At 39.4% G+C, this 22,369-nt stretch overlaps 2 protein-coding genes across 2 annotated transcripts in view; both read left to right on the top strand.

Annotated features, from left to right (window-relative positions):
- Positions 1 to 10,060, top strand: part of LOC104451495 — a 36,057-nt gene extending 25,997 nt beyond the window's left edge. Inside the window, exons 3-15 of the mRNA XM_039314348.1 lie at positions 821 to 945; positions 1,040 to 1,250; positions 1,359 to 1,596; positions 1,681 to 1,831; positions 1,925 to 2,229; positions 2,860 to 2,962; positions 6,403 to 7,753; positions 8,013 to 8,138; positions 8,258 to 8,382; positions 8,448 to 8,658; positions 8,831 to 9,068; positions 9,146 to 9,296; positions 9,371 to 10,060. Coding sequence (XP_039170282.1) covers positions 821 to 945; positions 1,040 to 1,250; positions 1,359 to 1,596; positions 1,681 to 1,831; positions 1,925 to 2,229; positions 2,860 to 2,962; positions 6,403 to 7,753; positions 8,013 to 8,138; positions 8,258 to 8,382; positions 8,448 to 8,658; positions 8,831 to 9,068; positions 9,146 to 9,296; positions 9,371 to 9,679 — 3,644 coding nt within the window. The 3' untranslated portion in view covers positions 9,680 to 10,060. The remainder of the gene's footprint in view (positions 1 to 820; positions 946 to 1,039; positions 1,251 to 1,358; positions 1,597 to 1,680; positions 1,832 to 1,924; positions 2,230 to 2,859; positions 2,963 to 6,402; positions 7,754 to 8,012; positions 8,139 to 8,257; positions 8,383 to 8,447; positions 8,659 to 8,830; positions 9,069 to 9,145; positions 9,297 to 9,370) is intronic.
- Positions 10,061 to 12,528: 2,468 nt separating this feature from the next.
- On the top strand, positions 12,529 to 20,911 carry LOC104451490 (receptor-like serine/threonine-protein kinase SD1-8). The gene is given in 17 exon segments (XM_039314347.1): positions 12,529 to 13,946; positions 14,059 to 14,187; positions 14,307 to 14,431; positions 14,525 to 14,735; positions 14,838 to 15,075; positions 15,163 to 15,290; positions 15,293 to 15,312; positions 15,406 to 15,703; positions 17,306 to 17,878; positions 17,881 to 18,624; positions 18,852 to 18,971; positions 19,092 to 19,216; positions 19,284 to 19,494; positions 19,668 to 19,905; positions 19,982 to 20,132; positions 20,209 to 20,401; positions 20,404 to 20,911. Coding segments are annotated over 17 exon segments (4,893 nt in total). The 5' UTR covers positions 12,529 to 12,670; the 3' UTR covers positions 20,517 to 20,911.
- The last annotated feature ends 1,458 nt before the right edge of the window (positions 20,912 to 22,369 follow it).

The following is a 22,369-nucleotide window of genomic DNA, read 5'->3' as shown; positions in this document are numbered from 1 at the left end:
AAAGAAGCAACGTCTGGAATATCATGTACTCGTTACCCAACGATAGGTGTGAAACTTATGGTACTTGTGGAGCCAACAGTATCTGTAGAATTAACAGAAGTCCAATATGCGATTGCTTGAAGGGGTTTGTACCAAAGTCCCTAGAAGAATGGGATCTCCTCAATTGGTCCGGTGGATGCACGAGAAGAATACCAACAAATTGTTCGAAGGTAGAAGGCTTCCTCAAACTAGCGAAAGTTAAACTTCCTGACATGTTGAAGTTCTGGTTGAACAAGAACATGAGCCTCGAGGAATGCCAGGTGGAGTGCTTAAATAGCTGTCCATGCACTGCTTATGCTAATTCAGATCTTAGAGGAGGAGGTAGTGGTTGTATCCTGTGGTTTGGAAGCCTAATTGACATTAGGGAGTATGAAGAAGATAACCATGGGCAAACTCTATACATCCGCCTACCAAAATCTGATCTGGGTACTTATTTGGCCAATCATTGCTTTTTTCTCTAATCATTCTAAGTTTTAACCAGCTTATTCAGGAACAGCACCCTAGAAGATTGCATTTAATCTTTTCAGTCTTCTCTATCCCAGATTTCCTTCATAATTCTGACAAGAAGAAAAGGGTGGTCATCCTCATATCGGTGTCAGCTATTGCTGCTTTGTTTCTATCGGCCATGGTGTACTTCCATTGTATCAGGAATTGCCGAATAAAGAGAAAACGTCAGTACAACTGGTTCTATGGATGTAGACCTACAAAGATACTTTTAGGCCCTTTTGTGAGATTAACAAATGTTTTGACAAGGATCTTTGTATTAACTAGTCTTTTTCAGGTTGGAAAGTCAAGGAGGAAGATGTTGATTTGCCACTTTTTGATCTGGCTACCATTGTTAAGGCTACGGATGGTTTCTCTGAGGACAATCTGATTGGAGCTGGTGGCTTTGGCCCAGTTTACAAGGTAATGAGCCGTGCATATTCCAAGACGAAGTTCACTGCAAACAGAGTGATCATATTTCATTGTTTAACATATCTACTCTAACCGCAATATGCAGGGCAATCTTTTCACAGGACAAGAAGTAGCAGTGAAGAGACTGTCAAGAAACTCAGGACAAGGTCTTGAAGAGTTCAAGAATGAAACAATTCTGATAGCCAAACTTCAACACCGGAATCTTGTGGGGCTTCTGGGTTGTTGCATGGAGAGGGAGGAAAGGATTTTGGTCTATGAGTACATGCAAAACAAGAGCTTGGATTGTTTTATCTTTGGTGAGGTCTCTAGACCCTTTAATGAAAGATGTTACTGGTGGATGATGATGCTATCTGTGCACTGAACTTAATCCCATCTGGTTGACTAAACTGACGTCACATATGCAGATCGTGAAAGATGCTTATTGTTAGACTGGGAAAAACGATTTGACATTATCATTGGGATTGCAAGAGGTCTTCTCTATCTCCACCATGATTCTAAACTTCAAGTAATTCACCGGGATCTCAAAGCTAGCAACATATTGTTGGATGGCAGCCTAAGCCCAAGAATCTCAGACTTTGGGTTAGCAAGAATTTTCGCACATGATGAGAAAGAAGCAAAGACAAAGAGAATTATAGGAACTTAGTAAGAACTCGCCTCTTCAGAACATTTCTAAATAGGACTGCTTGTTATGTTAGAAGACTAATAACAATCACTTTGTTATTACAGTGGCTATATGTCCCCTGAGTATGCCTTCGATGGAAAATTCTCTGTGAAATCTGATGTCTTTAGCTTTGGTGTGATGCTGTTAGAGATTGTAAGTGGCAAAAGAAACAGAGGATTCTGTCACCCAAATCATCATCATAACCTTCTTGGACATGTAAGAGAAAGAGCCAGAGCGTATGTCATTCTCTCTCCCTTATCTCCTTTTTTTGGTCTTGCATGACTAAGCTCGGGATGTGATTTTTTTCAGGCATGGTTGCTTTGGAGTGAAGACAGAGCCATGGAACTCATTGATGGGTGCTTGTGTGATTCGGTTGAACCTCAAGTAAAAAGATGCATCCATGTCGGCTTGTTATGCGTGCAGAAGTTCCCCAATGATAGACCAGCGATGTCCTCTGTAGTTGCCATGTTAGGAAATGAAAGTGCAAGCTTGCCTCCACCTAAACATCCTGGTTTCTTTATGGAAAGAAGTTCAATGGACTTAAGCACAACCCGGATGCATGAAGAACTCCATTCTGTCAATGTAGTCACGGTGACGAGGTTGGATGGTCGATAGTACGTTTTTCTGAGTAATTGCTTATAGATCCAAGAAATGCCATTGATCATTTATGACATTCATTGTCCAAGACTTCTTGATTTGTGTGGTTGATATAAAATCCAATGTATGAACGTCCAAAATGCTATTGACCACAGAGCAGCGATCAGATTAGTAGAATTTTCTTTTTCTGCCTTCTGCAAGTGACAGTTTTAACGTACGGTTTATATTCTTGGGATGTTTTTTATGCATGCCGGGAATAATATCTTCTTTGGTCATTCACATCTTTTAGCTGGTATGAAAGTAGGATGGAGACTGAGAATCGGTTTTTGAACGATATCTGACTTTTCGGGGAAGCGTGAATGATCCTTCCTCTGTAGACCATGCCTATGGTATAAATATTAATGGATGGCCCCAATTTGAAGTGCTCCAGAAAGGAAACTTCATGCAAGTCTGAAGAGATAAAAAAATGCATTTCCTGAAATAACCAACGACAACCTAAGTGAAATTAGTTCTTGAATAAGGACATACAGTGAAAATAATTACAACCAGACAGCTAAGACATATTTTTATTATTATTAAGACTTGAGACTCAAAAAAAGAAAGTTTGATCCAAATTTTATTCTATATTTCTGGGTGTAGCTTTACAGCGGACGACGAAACTGCAATTTTCTCTTGGACCTGAAAGGAATGGTGGAGGAAGGTGATGTGGGCCCAACATTGGTGGGACTTTCTTGTTATAATGCAGGCCTTGTAAGGTCGACGCTCTTGACTTGGATTTGCGCTAACTCGGTTTCTTGTGCTTTTGTTATGGTCTATCACGGAACAGGCGAGTTGAATTTGCAAAAGACAAAAATAAGAAATCGATATCAAAATGGGAAAATTAGAAATAGAAAAACAGGTTTAAATAATGCCTGTAAAATACGAGCTATTTGTGTTGAGCTAAGTCATGTACAGATCCGGTCGCCTCTACCGAATTGCATTTTCATTTCTATTCTTATCTTGTTTTTGAAAATCTCCGGAGCGGTACAGCGATCCCCAAAAGTACCAATCTTGTACGTTTTCGTTAATTACCTGATGTTTAAGGATTATGCGGGCGCTCAAAAGTTCAAAACATATGGATGTTAGAAAACAAAAGCTTAATTTTTAAATATCAATGCATGTACCCACCCGGACCGACCTAACCTTTTTAATATTACTCATCTCACTCCCTTCGTCTTCGGATCACCATTTCATTGTGTAATATTGTCCATTTTGGACACTGAGTCCTCATGACTTTAGGTCTCTCTAATCTGTGTGACGCATTTTAAAGTCATGGGGACTCAATGTCTAACCCCTACTCGCGGACAATATGGCTTTAGGTCCCTCTAATATGTGTGTCGAAAAATCGTGAGGACTCGGTGTCGTTATTACACGAGAGAGCCCGCGTAATCCGTAACCTAACCACCAAATTTATCACACCAACCAACAAGAAATGGGGAATGACATAGCAGTTTCAAATATAACTAACAACCTATTATCAAAATATATTAGCATATTGGTTATAATATCACATTTTCTATAATCTATAAAAAAAAAAAACATTTACATCTCAAAACTTAGGTAAACCCAACAACTATCAACAAAAAGATATACAATTTCATCATACCATGCCCATAATCTAACTCCCAAAAGTTCTTATTGATAGTATTAAGATGTACATGTGAGTGGGTTGTGTTAGATAAGTCTTACATTGAATACTTGGTATGGTATGGGGTAGTTAACTCATTAACTAAAGTTTTGAGTAAATGTGAGTCTAATTAGATATATTGATGGAGTTGAAGTTGGATTCCATCTTAGCAATCTCCTCATATGAAGGTATTGGACTTCTACTGCGTGCTATCAAAAAATGGTATTAGGGGGTAGGTGAAGCGTCGTGGTGTAGCAAGATGGATCGATAAGTTGATGCAAAATGATACCTGAATTAAGGGAAAGCGGGCCTAATATTGAACTCAAAAGTGAGAAGAAGATTGTTAAGATGTACATGTGAGTGAATTGTATTAGAGAAGTCCCACATTGGGGAATCAATGTCTTGTAGAGCAGTTAATTATCTTAATTGGCCTATAACTCATTTGTTTAATCTTTTGAATAAATGTGGGTCCAATTGGATATGTTGATGAGCTCAAACTTGGGTCCCTCTTGGCAATCTTCTTAGGTGAAGGTATTGGACATATGCTACGTGTTCCCAATAGATAATGCCCTCGTACTATCAACCACTAGCCTAGAAACTAGTGAATAGTACAACTCTTCAAAACATGAAAGATGAGTGAAATGAGCAATCATAACCTTTAACCAATCTTGTGTTTAGATATCTAAATATTATCACACAAAATAGTTTCATGACAAAGGCGCTCAAGATCAATATTGTAAAACTAGTATGTGTACCCATAAACCATTTAAAGGGGCTTACCAAGATATTGAGTATCAACACAAACCCACAATAGCATCCGCCAAAATCCACAAAGCCAATCCATAATTTGTATCACAAATCAAAACATAATTTTTTTTTTCACAACCTAGTTCATCAAACAGGATATATTTCACACGACATATCTCATTTTTGGAATTCATTTGATAAACTAGTCAACTTTTGAAATGTCTTTCATAAAACGTTTCTCAAACTATTCACAAATAATCAAAGAATAGTAAATACTCGATTTAAATTTATACAATAGACATGCTTTTAAAAGCTTCCACTAGGATTCGCCCCAGTGGCCACCCTTTCAACATGGAAGGGGAGGTTAGGGGTTCAAATCCCCACATTCTCAGGGGGGATGGGGTGAGGACGAGTAAGTTTCAGGAGTGAGTTTCGACTCTCACGTCCCGCAAGATGTAAGGTAAAAGTCTAAGAGTGAGTATAGAGTAGGTAGAGTAGAGACCGACCAAAAAAAAAAAAAAAAAGCTTCCAATACATCTAATCCATACTTTTTTTTGACAATATGAGTATACAAACTCAAAGAAGAGATTCAGTCATCTATGAATCGCCTAAACTAAACTTAAAATGCTAATAAAATGACTCTTACGCGTAAGCGAATCACTCACCCAAAGCAATTATTCAAGGTTATCCACGAACCAAAACTTACTCGTGAAACTCTAAAATTTGGCTTCGATTAAATTATTACTTCAAATTAACTTTAGTCAAATCCCATAGCTCAACAACACCATGACCCATAATCTCCATGTAATTCCACGACTTGATTACTTCAAAATCGGACTTCGCAACTTAAATTTTACATAATTTCAGATTTATGCCCTAATTCCAAATACTACTTTGATTAGACAACTAAATGGCTTAAATCCTTACAAAGCATTGCAAATCGAGATAGATCCAACCTGACGAGGGATCCATGACGTGTACGTGTACACGTCACAGAACACGTCACGGATAGATCCAACTAAATGCTTGGTAAATGGAGATAGATCTAACTTGACGAGGGATCCGTGACGTGTACGCATGAGTTTCCCTCTTTTCCTTTCACTTTCGTCTCCTTCCCTTTTCCTCTCTATCGCTGTCGCTCTCTTTTTATTCTTCCACTTTCGTCTCTCCGTCAATGTCCTTTTGCTTTAAATAAGGTCGTTTTCTTTTTTTCATTAGCCACTTCAATTGACCAAGTCAACAAACCCAGATACTCTTGAACTAGTCCAAGGAGGTGTTCTGGTCCGTGAGAGCCGCCCTCACCCGTGTCTTCACATTGCTCATGTATAAGGAGTCGTCCTAGTCCAGTACCTAAACCAAGCAACCGAGCTCTCTCACCGACTTGACGAGCCAGTTCACAACATTGCCCATTTTTCAAAGGCAACATATTAAGAAGAAAATAGCTAAAAATTAGAGCTTGGGTTGGATAGAGTATGCATGGGGCTAAGATCGGGATGATTATGTGTCACTGACATAATATTGCATAAAAATAAATCAATTTGGATCGTACCGACCCAACTCACCTTGTTGACGGGCTAGCCGTGAGGAGTGGGTATGACTTTCTCGCATTGCATGAATGGACACCATGAGTCTCCTAATGAGAACACTCGACAGCTTAACTGGTCGTCTCCATTCCATGACCCTTGCTTTCTTATCCCCTGGAAATTGCTGATGATATAGACTGCACGAGAAGTACAGAATATCCCGTCGGTTGGCTTCAGCTGAATATTCTTGTTGAGAACCTTTGAGTTTAAAACTCGTCATTGAAAGGGAGGAGCCAGGGGAAAAATTTACAGAAGGCTTTATGGCATTGGAAAAGCTTACTCATTTCCCCCTCTTTTTCTCTGCTTTTGTCATGGTTGTGCTGAACCTCTCGACCGCATCTGATACCATAAGGTCAAGTGAGTCCATTAAAGATGGAGAGAAATTGGTCTCTTCAGGCCAAATCTTTGAGCTTGGCTTCTTCTCTCCGGAAAACTCCAAGTACAGGTACTTGGGGATATGGTACAAATTTAGCCCTGAAAAAGTCGTTTGGGTCGCCAACAGAAACAAGCCCCTCACTGATTCAGATGGTGTTCTCACATTTAGCGAGGAGAGGAATCTAGTTGTTCTCAACCGATCAAAGACTGTCGTCTGGTCTTCAAATTCCTCCACGGTTTTAAGAAACCCGGTTGCACAGCTATTGGATTCGGGTAACCTTGTCGTTTCAGAGAATATCAGTTCAGGTTCTGGTGAATATTCATGGCAGAGCTTTGACTATCCAACTGACACCCTTTTAGCTGGTATGAGAATAGGACGGAGCCTCAAAACTGGTTTCGAATGGCATCTGACTTCTTGGAAAAGCACGGATGATCCTTCCTCTGGAGACTACACCTACGGGATAAAATTCAATGAGGTGCCCGAATTTGAAGTGCTCAAACGAGGCTCCACAAAAACATTTCGAACAGGGCCATGGAATGGATTCTGTTTCTCGGGATTTTCAATGACTGAGAGTACCCTTTTCAAGCCAACGTTTGTTTACAATGAAACAGATGTATATTTGAAGTTTGAATCTTCAGGGGATGATATCACCACCATAATCACATTGAATCAGTCTGGTCTTGTGCAACATCTTTTAAGGAAGAAAGAGAGCTCTGCATGGGATGTCACAATCTCATTTCCCCGTGATCCATGTGATAACTATGGAAAGTGTGGTGCTAATGGTGTCTGCAGAAGTAACAAAGACCCTAGATGCCAGTGTTTGCAGGGTTTCATGCCCACGTCCCAAGAAGAGTGGCAAGTAACTAATCCAACCAGGGGATGCATTAGGAAAGCTCAATTAAATTGCTCTCAGGAAGAGGGCTTCCTGAAACTTTCAATGCTGAAACTGCCCGACCTGATAGACTTTTGGGTAAACAAAAATATGAGCATTGAGGAATGCAAGGCAGAGTGTCTAAAGAACTGTTCTTGTACAGCTTATGCTAATTCAGATGTTAGAAGAGGAGGAAGTGACTGTTTCATGTGGTTCGGCGATCTCATTGATATTAGAGAATCTGAACAAGTCAACTATGAACAAGATGTCTACATAAAATTACCTGCTTCTGAGTTAGGTATATATGTACATAATAATTTAGTTTGCAATTGCTTTCCTGCGCTGCAATGATCTTGCTTCTTCTTCTTCTTCTTTTTTTCCTTTTTCTGTGTACATAGAAAATGCTGGATTAATCTTGATCTCGTACCCGGCTATTCGTTACTCGTTTTCTTATCCTTTTACTGCACTATTTTGGTTACATTCATCAGACTGTGAACACATTGCTTTCTGTTATTAGTTAACACGCTTTTCTTTTCTTTCTTTTTTGGCTATTCTAGATTCCATCCACAGCCCTGCCAATAAGAAAATACTGTTGATTGCCACAGTGGCTTCAGTCATTTGTGGATTGTTAATAGCCGGTATAGCATTGAGTATAATGTGGAAGAGCAGAATCAGAAGAAGAGGTAAGCTTGTTGGTAATCCAGTCCACTTTTAACAATGAAGGTTTGCTTCGAAATTCTGTTGTCGGACCATGACGAATTAATTATTACTTTCATGTGATAGATAATGTTCATCCTTGTAGGCTTGCAATGTCAGAAGGAAGAAATTGATTTACCATCATTTGATTTTTCTATCATTGCTGTTGCTACCGGACATTTCTCACAGACCAACATGATTGGAGCGGGTGGCTTTGGTTCAGTGTACAAGGTAATGAGCTCTGAATTTGCGAATTTAGAGAACACCATAAGCTTAATAAAAAAATATACATGCAGGGAAATCTCTCCACGGGTCAAGAAATAGCAGTGAAGAGGCTGTCCAGAAGTTCAAGACAAGGTCTCGAAGAGTTTATGAATGAAGTACTCCTAATTGCCAAACTTCAGCATAGGAATCTTGTCGAACTTCTTGGCTATTGCATCGAAGGAGAAGAAAGAATGTTAATATATGAGTACATGCCAAATAAAAGCTTGGATTATTTCATCTTCGGTTCGAGCTTTTTGACCCTTTTCATTTCCTTTTCACTCGGCCCCCATGTTATTAGTCTATACGCCTTTTGGGCCTCTGCATGGACACATATCCAAATGCTAACTGATGAACTCATTTTCTTTAGATTGTTGAGCTTAAATGTTAAGAGTTACGTTGGATTGAATGCGTGCAGATGATGACAGAAGCTTCTTGTTAGCATGGAAAAGTCGCTTTGACATAGCTCTAGGAATTGCCAGAGGACTTCTGTATCTTCATCAGGATTCGAAACTACAAGTCATTTATAGAGATCTCAAAACAAGCAATATATTGTTAGATGCTGACCTCAATCCTAAAATCTCAGACTTTGGCCTTGCAAAAATCTTTGGAGGCCATGAAAGAGAAGCAAGAACAAAAAGAATCATTGGTACCCAGTAAGTTTCTCATCTTGATTAATGAGCAACTATCCATGAACATTGGGTAGATTTAAGACGTGATATTCTTATTGCAGTGGCTATATGTCTCCGGAATATGCTTTTGATGGAAAATTCTCCGTGAAATCCGATGTTTTTAGCCTTGGTGTACTTTTGCTAGAGATAGTAAGTGGCAAAAGGAACAGAGGATTCTGCCATCCTGATCATGAACACAACCTTCTGGGGCATGTAAGTGGTACAATATGTTTTGTATATACTCGTCTTTTTTGTGATGTTTAATGACATGAATGGATTTGTCCTAGGCATGGTTGTTGTGGAGCGAAGGCAGGTCCTTGGAGCTTCTACATGAATCCCTACGCAACTCCTTCATCACATCCCAAGTAGAGAGATGCATTCAAGTCGGTTTGGTATGCGTCCAAAAGTGTCATGACGATAGGCCAACAATGTGTTCAGTCATTTTCATGTTAGTGAATGAGGAAGCAATCGTGCCACAACCTAAACAGCCGGGGTTCTTTAAGGAGAGAGGTCTGTCGAGCACAGAGGCATCTTCAACAAGGGAAGAATCTTGCACAGGGAATATTGTTACAATCACCATGCCAGAAGGTCGATAAACTTCCCATCGAGGAAGTTCCCTGCACTGTGGAATTCAGAGAAGTTTTCTCGGTGAATGAAGGGAGAAAGGATCAGAAGATGGTCTCCGATCACTACAATCTTCAACGTGGGAAAGTTGCAGTGACCTGCACTTTGATGTTGCTTCATCAGGTTTTAAAATTTTAGAAAACATTACTAAACATTCTGAAAAGTTTCTGAAGGCATACATGCAGTTGCCTCTTCCATGAATCTGTGATATTTGTGTTCGCAAATCTGTCGCCGCCTTGCAGATGGAGGACTGGTTAACGCGAGACTAGGGCTACAGCAAAGGATTCTCGTTTTCATTCAGTGGGTCAAGCAACTTGTTATGGGCCTTTCAAAAAAATAAATTGAGCCAGTGATTATTCATAGTGAATTATATCGACTCTCTAACCTTTCAGATGAGCAAATCGTTATATTTAGTGCTTCACTTTATCCTTATACGATACATAGATAAATACTCTCCCAGGAAAGTATTTCCACATTTATGAATAATATAAAGATCATTCGCCATTTGCAGAGTAAACTATTATTTGGTCCTAATTGAATAAGTCCAACAACTCTTTGACTGCATCAATAAAAATTATAGGGTTAATATCATAAAAAATCTCAAATTAATATACCTATAACAAATTTATCTCACATTAATTTTTTGATCACTAAAATCCTTAATTTAGTAAATCAGTGACAAGTTACTTCAAATTAATTTCTGACTACAAAAAAAATTCAAAAATAATACATTTGTAACAAATTTACCATTTATTAATTTTCATTAAATTAATATAATTGTCAGAGCACTTAGAGAACCTAAGTAAGATGAAAAGAAATTCGTCATTACGATAACCGTCAGCAATTAGAAGCCAACATTAGCCACCCAAGTATTTTGGCATAGTTGCTTGTCTTTGAAAATAAGTTGCAATTAGTGGCGATAAACCAATTTTTGGAAATTGAAGCGGTTGAGAGCTAAGACTCAATGGATAATTGTCATTAATTTATGTTGGTATGTTCCAAGTCTAAATTCGTCAAATGCGAATGCCAGAAACAGAAAAAGAAAATAAAAATCAACGAAGGGGTCGAAGGTATATGTGTCGTGTTATGACCGCTCTGATGCCGGCAGAAGAAGGGCCTTCCATAGATTTTGACGGGTCTCGACTCTTTAAGAGCCAGAACAATTGTCCCAAAAATTTCAATTTTGGGGCGTTTTCAGTTCTGACTGAAGTGACAAATGAAAGACCAAGGCGGTGATCTCTTTCGAGGTCTATCTAGTAGCTTTGATGCGACAAACTGGGAAGTCCGTAGTTAAAAGTCCGGTGATGTTCAAAAATCAAATAACAATCTGTTATACGACTTGGTCCCTTTACATTCTTAAAGCTAAAGTACTCGCAATTTCACATTTCACATCGCTACTCAGCCAAAGGCCGTCTATGATGCCCCCGTGTTTAATGCCACGATGACATCGATAAACGCAGGGTGAACCTAATCAATTACAGCAGATTACAATGTGTGGTATAGTTCGAATATGAAAATGCATATTCAGGCATGTGCTAATAATCTGTCCTGACCCTATTGTGTAATATTGTCCGCTTTGGGTCACTCGCCTTGGCGCGGACGAACCGTCATCCCAGCAACAGTCTTTTTCCTCACGGCTTTAAAATGCGTTACACAGATTAGACGGCCCGAGTGACGATCTTCGAATGTGCGCAAGGGAGGGGTCTCTCTCTTCTCTTGTCCCACATCGCCTAGGGAGAGAGGTCTTGATTAGCTTATAAGGCTGGGTCCCTCTAACCTGTGTAATGCATTTTAAAGCCATGAGGGAAAAGACCGTGACTGGGATGGCGGTTCGTCCGCGCTAGGGCGGGTGACCCAAAGCTGACAATATTACACAGTGTATGGGGCCAAAGCCGTGGAAAAAGACTCTCGAATGTTACATAATCAAGCATTTCCCTTCTGAATCAGATAGATTCATATCTGAAAGAGGTTGACAATAAGTTCTTTCAAAATTGAAAATTTGTCCCTCTGTTAGAGTGTTCCAAAATGTCTGCGATCGAGTAAATAGCTCTACGAACTAATGGATCGGATCGAATTGCAAAATGGAAAGATTTGTACAAGTTAGACCTTTCATCACCACTTTGTGGAAAATCGTTAGGTATGAATATGTTAGATACCTGTGACTCGATTAGTGAAATAGTATCTCTCTCCAAAAAAGCGTATTTTTTTTACCGCCGCACAAAGAAAATATTTTGTTGCGAATGAACAAGATATTGAGGAATTGTCCATATGTAAAATCAGAATTATTGATACGGGCCCTTTCCACATAAAAGGGAATCTTTTGTTACAATAGAAGCAGAAGTGATGTGGATTATTCAAGAATCGAAGTCGATTTGCTTTATAAAAAGAAGATATCAATGAACTTCTATGAAATGGTTTCACGGGATTCAGCCAATTGTCTTGATCGTGGGATATCATTGAGAAATAGGAATCCGTGTTATCAAAAGATTTCCTGCGATTATTTCTAGTATGGAATGAGTCAATCATCCACTTTGGTATCTTATTGAAAAAAAATGGTGATATTGTTCCTCCATTGATCAATAATTTCGATTTTTGGGAAGTATCATGATCATCCAATAATAATGGTTTCCATTTTTCAAATGGCCAAAATAAGAACCAAGAATCTCGGTCAGTGGGGCTCGGATGTTACATAATCAAGCATAAGGCCAAAATAAGAACCAAGAATCTTGTGACCCACGTGTCCTAGAAGTAAGAAACGTGATGCGTACGACCTAGAAATAATGTCCGCAGGTCTTGCTGGACATGTGAATTGATCAGTAGAGTCAACTGAAAATTTCTATCCTGACAGCTTAAGGTAGACAGTAGTGATCACATTTCTATTTCTATCTGAATCCTAGATTTTAGCTTGCAGGGCGCAAGCAGGTGTACTTTTTCTTCTAAATCTTATACAGATTCGCGGAGGCATGGAAACTCCTACTTTGTTAATCTGCCTTTACTTTATCTGCCTGTCAGTCTTTGGCTTATCGACGGCAGCTGACACGTTCAGTTCAGGCCAGTCTATGAAAGATGGAGAGTCATTGGTCTCTTCTGACCAAAGCTTTGAGCTCGGCTTCTTCTCTCCTGGCAACTCCAAGAACAGGTACATCGGCATATGGTACAAGATTAGTCCGGGAAGAGTTGTTTGGGTTGCCAACAGGGAAAATCCCCTCACTGATTCACACGGAGTTCTCGCGTTTGGTCATGATGGAGATCTAGTTCTTTTCAACCAATCGAACAGCGTCATCTGGTCTTCAAATTTCTCCAGGGTTCTGAAAAATCCGGTTGCACAGCTCTTAGACACTGGAAATCTTGTTCTCAGAGAGAATTATAGTCTGAATTCTGATGAATATTCGTGGCAGAGCTTTGATCATCCGTCGGACACACAACTACCCGGTATGAAATTAGGATGGGACTTGAAAATTGGTTTAGAAAGACATCTGACTTCTTGGAAAAGCATGGATGATCCTTCCCCCGGAGACTATATTTACAGGTTAAATATACAAGGGTTGCCTCAATTTGAACTCATCAGCTTAGGATCCGGCAAGAAATATCGAACAGGAACGTGGGATGGAATACAATTCAGTGCTGTTCCAATGGTTTTGCATGCACTGACCAAGCTGGTGTTCTTTAATGGTGATGATGAGAAATTTTTTTCATATGAAACCATAAAAAGCGAATATAGCGCAAGTATATTTACATTAAACCATTCCGGGATTATCCAGTTCTATACTGCAAGTAAAAGAAGCAATGCCTGGAACCTCGCGTACTCACCAAACGATCCATGTGATAGTTACAGTACTTGTGGGGCCAACGGTATCTGTAGAAGTAGCAGAGCTTCGATATGCAATTGCTTAAAGGGCTTTTTACCGAAGTCTCCTGAACAATGGAATCTCCTCAATTGGTCCGGTGGATGCACGAGAAGAATACCAATAAATTGTCCAAAGGAAGATGGGTTCCTCAAACTCGCAAAAGTGAAAATTCCAGACCTGTTAGAGTTCTGGCTGAACGAGAGCATGAGCCTTGAAGAATGCCAGGCCGAGTGCTTAAAGAACTGTTCATGCACCGCTTATGCTAATTCAGATGTTAGCGGGGGAGGTAGTGGCTGTATCCTGTGGTTCGGAAACCTAATTGACATTAAGGAGTACGAAGAAGATAACTATGGGCAAACTCTATACATCCGCCTACCAATATCTGAACTAGGTAATTTTGCCAATCAATGCCTTTTTCTCTAGACATTCCATCTTTTAACTAGCTAATTCAGCAGCAGCACCCTAGATGATTGCATTAATCTTCTCTGTCTTCTCTATTCCAGATGTCCATCATAACTCTTTTAAGAAGAAGGGGATGGTCATTGGCATAATGATGTCGGCTATTGCTGTTTTTTCTGTATCGGCCATGGTGTACTGCCATCGAATTAGGAATTGCAGAATAAAGAGCAAAGGTCAGTAATTCTTTATCCATGAATGTACACCTCCAGAATATACAAAGAGATCTTAAGGCCCTTTTGTGAGGTTAGCAAATGTTTCGGCTAAGATTTTTGTTGTAACTGGTCTTTTTCAGGTAGGAAAATCAAGGAGGAAGATGCTGACTTGCCACTTTTTGATCTGGCTACCATGGTTAATGCTACAGACGGTTTTTCTGAGAATAATCTGATTGGAGCTGGTGGCTTTGGCCCAGTTTACAAGGTAATCGGCCACGCATGTTCCAAGACAAAGCTGACTGCAAGCAGGGTTATCATGTTTCTTTGTTGAACTGTCTACTCTATACGCAATACGCAGGGCAATCTTTCCACAGGACAAGAAGTAGCAGTGAAGAGACTGTCAAGAAACTCAGGACAAGGTCTTGAAGAGTTCAAGAATGAAACAATTCTGATAGCCAAACTTCAACACCGGAATCTTGTGGGGCTTCTGGGTTGTTGCATGGAGAGGGAGGAAAAGATTTTGGTTTATGAGTACATGCAAAACAAGAGCTTGGATTATTTTATCTTTGGTTAGGCCTCTAGACCCTTTATTCAAGCATGTTACTTGATCATGATACTATCTGTGGACCGAATTAATTCTTCTGGTTGACTAAACTTATCTGCATATACAGATCATGAAAGATGCTTATTGTTAGACTGGGAAAAACGTTTTGATATTATCATCGGGATTGCTAGAGGTCTTCTGTATCTCCACCATGATTCTAAACTCCAAGTAATTCACCGTGATCTCAAAGCTAGCAACATTTTATTGGATGACAGCCTAAGCCCTAGGATCTCTGACTTTGGGTTGGCAAGAATTTTCGCTGGTGATGAGAAAGAAGTAAAGACAAGGAGAATCATCGGAACCTAGTAAGAACTCATCTTTTCAGAAAATCTCTATATAGTAGTACTATATATTATGTGAAAAGGCAAACACCAATCACTTTGTCATTACAGTGGCTATATGTCCCCTGAGTATGCATTCGATGGAAAATTCTCTGTGAAATCCGATATCTTTAGCTTTGGTGTGCTTTTGTTAGAGATTGTAAGCGGCAAACGAAACAGAGGATTCTGCCACCCAAGTCACAACATAACCTTCTTGGACATGTAAGAGAAAAAAATCCAGAGCATAGGCTGTTCTCTCTCCCTTATCTCCCTCTTTTCACTTGCAACGCTAAGCCCGCTATGCAATTTTTTCAGGCATGGTTGCTTTGGAGTGCAAACAGAGCCACGGAACTCATTGATGGATGCTTGTATGATCTGGTGGAACCTCAAGTACAAAGATGTATCCATATCGGCTTGTTATGTGTGCAGAAGTTCGCCAACGATAGACCAGCGATGTGCTCTATTGTTGCCATGTTAGGAAATGAAAGTGCAAGCTTGCCTCGACCTAAACAGCCTGGTTTCTTTATGGAAAGAAGTTCAATGGACTCAAGCGCAATCTTGACACATGAAGAACTCCATTCTATTAATGCAGTCTCAATGACATCGTTGGATGGTCGATAGTGTGCTTTTGTGGGGAATTGCAAATAGATCCCAGAACTCTTGGTCTGTTGCTCATTATTTATTTCATCCGATGTCCAAACTTCTTGATTTGTGTGAATGGTATATGAATCCAATGTATTCAGGTCCAAAAAACCATTCATGTCCGTTTGCTATGTGTCCAAAAGTTTCGTGGAGATAGGCCAATAATGTCACTAGAGGCATCTTCAATAAGGACTTCTAACTCTGATACTATATAAGTTTTTGTGGATTCATCACCAAATGCTCTAAAAACTTAAGTTCTAATACTACGTGAGATTTTGTGGAATTACCATCAATGTTTTAAAATTTTAAGCTATTAGATGAAAGAGTAATTTATTGTTTAAATATTATAACATCTTGTCCATAAAATATCTTTACAATCATCATGCTAGAAAGTAGACGAACTTCCTATCAAGGATGTTCCCCAAAATCTGCAATTTAAAATTTTAGACCAGCTTTCTCAGCGCATGAAGGTAAAAGGGATCGGAAGATTATGTACACGAAACAATTGCTTCTTCGTAAGTTGAGGATAATTTAGCGCGAGACGATGGCTCCAATAAAGAATTATCAATTTTTATGATTTAGTGGCTCAATCAACTTGGTGGAGGCCTTTTATTGAAAGTTCATTGCCAATGATTATTCTTAGAGATAAATAATATCGACTCTCGAACCTTTTTATATATGAGCAAATTGTAGGATTTACTGTTTACTTTATCTCAAGGATTTTGAAACATCGATTTTTTTCCAACAAGAAGTCCAAATCAAAATCCGCAAAATTCTACAAATTCTTAGAGACACGAGCAATCTAATTATCACCATCGAACAGCTCATCCTTGGCCGGAGCTTCATCGGCAAAACCAACACAACCAAGGCTAAAGTTTATTATTCTTATAACAAAAACTAACTTGCAAGAGGAAAAAAAAAACCGGGAAACCATTTACCAATCACATGCAATTCAATAGGCATATTTTGGCATCAGCCAATCGCCGTGATTTTTCCGTCTCTTCTTTCTCTCGGTCGTGCTCTGCTTTTGTTCTACCTTTTTCTTCTCCTCTCTCTTGTCCTTTCATTCTGCCTTTGAAGACTGAAGCTAAACTAAGGCTAAAAGTAGCCTTATGGGCTTAAGTGGTTTCTTGGGCATGTGAGCTTGGCCCAACCTTTTACAACACACGTCACCGAAATCGCTCGCTGGGTGCCAAACTCGTGCGGTCACATCTTGCTTTAAATTTGCACAGCCCGAATAATTTTGGGATGAAATTTTTTGGGGACCAACTCCATCATCAGTCTTGCTTGAGGAAGATTTGTTAGTCGTCGACTTGTCCCCGGATTTTATAGACTGTAATTGAGCCGTGAAGGAGGGGGCATGACTTTCGTGCATTGCATGAATAGACATCATAAGTCGCCCGATAAAGACACCTGCTTAACTTGGCGGTCTACATTTAATGACCATGGCTCTCTTATTTCGTTGGGAGTTGCAGGTGATAGAATCTGCTACAAAACTATAGAATATCCTGTCAGGTGGGCTTCAGCTACATATTCTTGGTGAGAACCTTTGAGTTTAAAACTTTCCATTGAGAGGCAGGAGCTAGGAAAAAACTACCAGAAGATTTCATGGCATTGGGAAAGGTTCCATATCCCCCCTTCTTTTACTCTGTTTATGTCATGTTTATGCTGCACTTGGTGGTCGCATCTGATACCTTAAGTCCAGGTCAGTCCATCAAAGATGGGGAGAGATTGGTCTCTTCAGGCCAAAGCTTTGAGCTTGGCTTCTTCTCTCCACAAAACTCCATGTATAGGTACTTGGGGATATGGTACAAATTTAGTCCTGAAAAAGTCGTTTGGGTTGCCAACCGAAACAACCCGCTCACTGATTCAAATGGTGTTCTCACATTTAGCGATAAGAGGAATCTAGTTGTTCTCAACCGATCAAAGAGCATCATCTGGTCTTCAAATTCATCCAGGGTTTCAAGAAACCCAGTCGCACAGTTGTTGGACTCTGGTAACCTTGTCGTTTCAGAGAATACAAGTTCACATCCTGGTGAATGTTCATGGGAGAGCTTTGACTATCCAACTGACACCCTTTTAGCTGGTATGCGATTGGGATGGAGCCCCAAAACCAGTTTCGAATGGCGTCTGACTTCTTGGAAAGCAAGGATGATCCTTCCACTGGAGACTACACCTACGGAATAAATGTTAATGGGTTGCCCCAATATGAAATGATCAAAAGAGACTCCACAAAAACATATCGAATAGGGCCATGGAATGGATTCCGCTTCTTGGGAACTCCAGCGACCGAGAGTACCCTTTTTAATGCGTCGTTTGTTTACAATGAGACAGACGTATATTATGAGTTTGAATCTTCAAGGGATGATATCATTACCATGCTCACGTTGAATCAGTCTGGTCTTCTGCAACGTCTTCTAAGGAACAAAAAGAACTCTAGATGGGATGTCATGACCTTAGTACCCAGCGATCCATGTGACAACTATGGGCAGTGTGGTGCTAATAGTGTCTGCAAAAGTTACAAAGACCCTAGATGCCAGTGCTTGCAGGGATTCGTGCCTAAATCCCAAGAAGAGTGGCAGTTATTTAATTCAACCAGTGGGTGCATTAGGAAAGCTCAGTTGAATTGCTCTCAAGAACCGGGCTTTCTGAAAATTTCGATGCTGAATCTGCCCGATCTGATAGACTACAGGGTAAACAAGAATATGAGCCTTGAGGAGTGCAAGGTGGAGTGTCTAAAGCAGTGTTCTTGCACGGCTTATACTAATTCAGATGTTAGAGAAGGAGGAAGTGGCTGTTTGATGTGGTTTGGCGATCTCATTGATTTAAGAGAATTTGAACAAGACAACTATGTACAAAATATCTACATAAAATTATCTGCATCCGAGTTAGGTAAATATGTACATAGTGATTCAGTTAGCAACCACTTTTATACACTGCGGTGATCTAGCTTTTTTTAAAAGTATGTACATAGTAAATGCTGGATTAATCATGATCTTGTACCCAACTATTTACTCGTTTGCTTATCTTTTTGCTGGAATAATTTTGGTTACATCCATCAGCTTATGAACATATTACCGTCTGAAATTAGTTAACACACTTTTTCTTGGCAATTCTAGATTCCATCCAGAGCCCTGTCAATAAGAAAATACTGGTGACTGTCGCTTCAGTCATTTCTGGATTGCTCATAGCAGGTGTAGCATTGAGTATTATGTGGAAGAGCAGAATGAAAAGAAGAGGTAAGCTTGTTTGTAATTTAGTCCTCTTTTATCTGTGAAGATTTGCATTGAAATTCTGTTGTCAAACCATAACCAAATTAAATATTACTTTAATATGATAGAAAGGGTTCATCCTTGTAGGCTTACAAAGGCAGAAGGAAGACATTGATTTACCATTATATGATTTTTCTACCATTGCTGTTGCTACTGGACATTTCTCACAGACCAACATGATTGGAGCGGGTGGCTTTGGTTCAGTCTACAAGGTAATGAGCTATGGATTTGCAAGTTTACAGAACACGATAAGCTTATTCAATTGCAAAAATAACGCAGGGAAATCTCTCCATGGGTCAAGAAATAGCAGTGAAGAGGCTGTCAAAAGGTTCGAGACAAGGCCTTGAAGAATTTATGAATGAAGTTCTTCTAATTGCCAAACTTCAGCATAGGAATCTCGTCGGACTTCTTGGCTGTTGCATTGAGGGAGAAGAAAGAATGTTAATATATGAGTATATGCCAAATAAAAGCTTGGATTATTTCATTTTTGGTTCGTCCTCCTCGATCCTTTTCATTTCCATTTCGCTCCACCCCCCATCTATTAGTCAGCATGCCATTTGTGCCTCTGCCTGGACATACATCCAAATACAAATCAATAAACTCATTTTCTTTAGAGTGCCGAGCTTAAATGTTTAAGACTTACATTGGGTCGACTGTATGCAGATGATGACAGAAGCTTCTTGTTAGCATGGAAGAGTCGCTTTGACATAGTTTTAGGAATTGCGAGAGGTCTTCTCTATCTTCATCAAGATTCAAAACTACGAGTCATTCACAGAGATCTCAAAACAAGCAATATATTGTTAGATGCAGACCTCAATCCTAAAATCTCAGACTTTGGCCTTGCAAGAATCTTTGGAGGCAACGAAAGAGAAGCAAGAACAAAAAGAATCGTTGGTACCTAGTAAGTTTCTCATCTTGATTAACGAGCAATGTTCATAAACGTTGGGAAGATTTAAGTCTCGATATTCTTAATGCAGTGGCTATATGTCACCGGAATATGCTTTTGACGGAAAATTCTCTGTGAAATCCGACGTTTTTAGTCTTGGTGTAATTTTGCTGGAGATAGTAAGTAGCAAAAGGAACAGAGGTTTCTGCCATTCTGATCATCAACACAATCTTCTTGGGCATGTAAGTAATTACGATATGGTTGTCCAAACTCTTTTCTTTTATATGATATTTAATGACATGAATATTTTTGTCCTAGTCATGGTTGCTGTGGAGCGCAGGCAGGTCCTTAGAGCTCCTACATGAATCTCTATGCGACTCCTTCATTGCATTCCAAGTTGAGAGATGCATTCATGTCGGTTTGCTATGTGTGCAAAAGTTTCCTGGAGATAGGCCAACAATGTCTTCAGTCGTTTTCATGTTAACGAATGAGGAAGCAATCTTGCCCCAGCCTAACATCCCGGTTTCTTTATGGAGAGACTTCCATCGAGCACAGAGGCATCTTTAATAAGGGAAGAATTGTACACAAGGAATATGGTTACGGTCACCATGCCGGAAGGTCGATAAACTTCCCATCGAGGATGTTCCCTGCAATGTGGAATTTAGAATTTTAGATCAGCTTTCTCGGCGCATAAAGGTAAAAAGCATTAGAAGATTGTGTACACAAATCTGTGGCTGCCTTGGACTGAGGACAGTTTAGAGCGAGACGAGGGCTACAATAAAGGATTCTCGTTTTTATGATTCAGTGGCTCAAGCAACTTGGTGATGGCCTTTTTTTATTGAAGTTCATTGCTAATGATTATTCATGGAGATAAATCATATCGACTCTCTAACCTTTTGAAGGAGCAAGTAATTATAGTTACTGCTTCACTTTATCCTTTTACGATACATCGATATGTACTATCCCAATGAAGTACTTCCACATTTATAAACAATATAAAGTATCTATCGTTTGGTCTTAATTGAATGAGCCTGACAACACTTTCAGTGCATTAATCAAAATGATAAGAGTAACAAATTCTATTGTCCTGATGTTATTATCTAGTTTAGTCAATATCTGAAATTCAATAAACTGATTCTTTAGCATGTGGACTGGCAATAACTCGCCCGGAACTCTGGAGTTTGCAAGTTGAAATTGTCAAATATATTTTCTCATGATAGCAAGAAAGGGGAAAGAAGAAACGAAAGCAATGTGGGATTTCAAACTAATTTATCACCCAATCTAACGATGAAAAGAATCAGTAATGATTGATATCTAATACATAATTGTGTTCAAGAGTCTTCCTAATTATGTATGGGCTAGTAATAATTAGATGTGAACTAAGCACTTCAATGTGTGAGAATTACAATGAGCTAGACCTTAATGTTGCTTCGTCGGGTTCTCAAGTTATAGAAAGCATTTGCTAGAATAATCTGAAAAGTTTGTGAAAGCATTGTGATGTGTGTGGATATGAATATGTCCGCTTGCTTGCATATTGAGGACCATTTAGCACGAGAGTATCAAATGAGTTTCCTATTCTTAATGACATAGATCATTTTTAAAACGACATGCACTGTCAAATGATATCACTAATGTTTGTTTAGAGTTAATGTCAAATCCATCTCCACATTTCTCCAATTATTTCTTACCTTTCTGTACTTTTAAGAACACCAATTAACATCTCGAGGTTTGCCATTGGAGATCACTTTACATCCATATTTACAATAATGCATTTCGTTTCCGAAAATGTCACCACCCAAGTCATAAATTTTCTACCATACCCCAACCCAAAACCAAACTGAAAACATAACCGCATAACTCTAAGCTTCTTTACTGCTCATTGGCCGCTGTAATGGCCACCACCACAATGGGGGTGGCGGTAGCGGCAGACGGTGATGGTTGATAAAAGAGATGAGGGTTTGTGTGTGATGGAGACTAAGGTTTGTGAGAGATTTGGAGGATTACATTCCAGAGAGGGACATCTCTGTTATTTTAGCAATGCAATATTTTCGGAGGATGGTAAGTGGTACTTTTCTAAATAGAGGAGGATATGTAGTAATGGCCGGAAAGAAATAATGGCTTTTTGGTATTTTCCTTTTCTTTTATTTTGTTGAGAAAAATTATGAACAACTAACGACTAAGGTAGCTCCATGTATGACCAAAAAAAAAAAAGGTAGCTCCATGAATCTGCATCTTCCTTAAAATTACATTCAAATCATTTCAGCTGGATAAGCAGAAAGTTTGGAGTATAGACCAACAAAAATTTCTCTAAGCCAAAGTACTAACAGAACCTAAACAAAATGAAAAAAAATTCATCATCGCAATAATCGTCAGCAATAAGCAGCCCACAGTAGTCAACCAAATGCTTTGGCATGGTTGCTTGTCTTGGAAAAGAAGCCGCGGGATTATTGGCAATAAGCCGATTTTCCAAAAGTGAAGC

Source organism: Eucalyptus grandis, chromosome 6, assembly GCF_016545825.1.
Source record: "Eucalyptus grandis isolate ANBG69807.140 chromosome 6, ASM1654582v1, whole genome shotgun sequence".
Taxonomy (NCBI): domain Eukaryota; kingdom Viridiplantae; phylum Streptophyta; class Magnoliopsida; order Myrtales; family Myrtaceae; genus Eucalyptus; species Eucalyptus grandis.
This window is presented reverse-complemented; position numbering and strand designations above follow the sequence as displayed.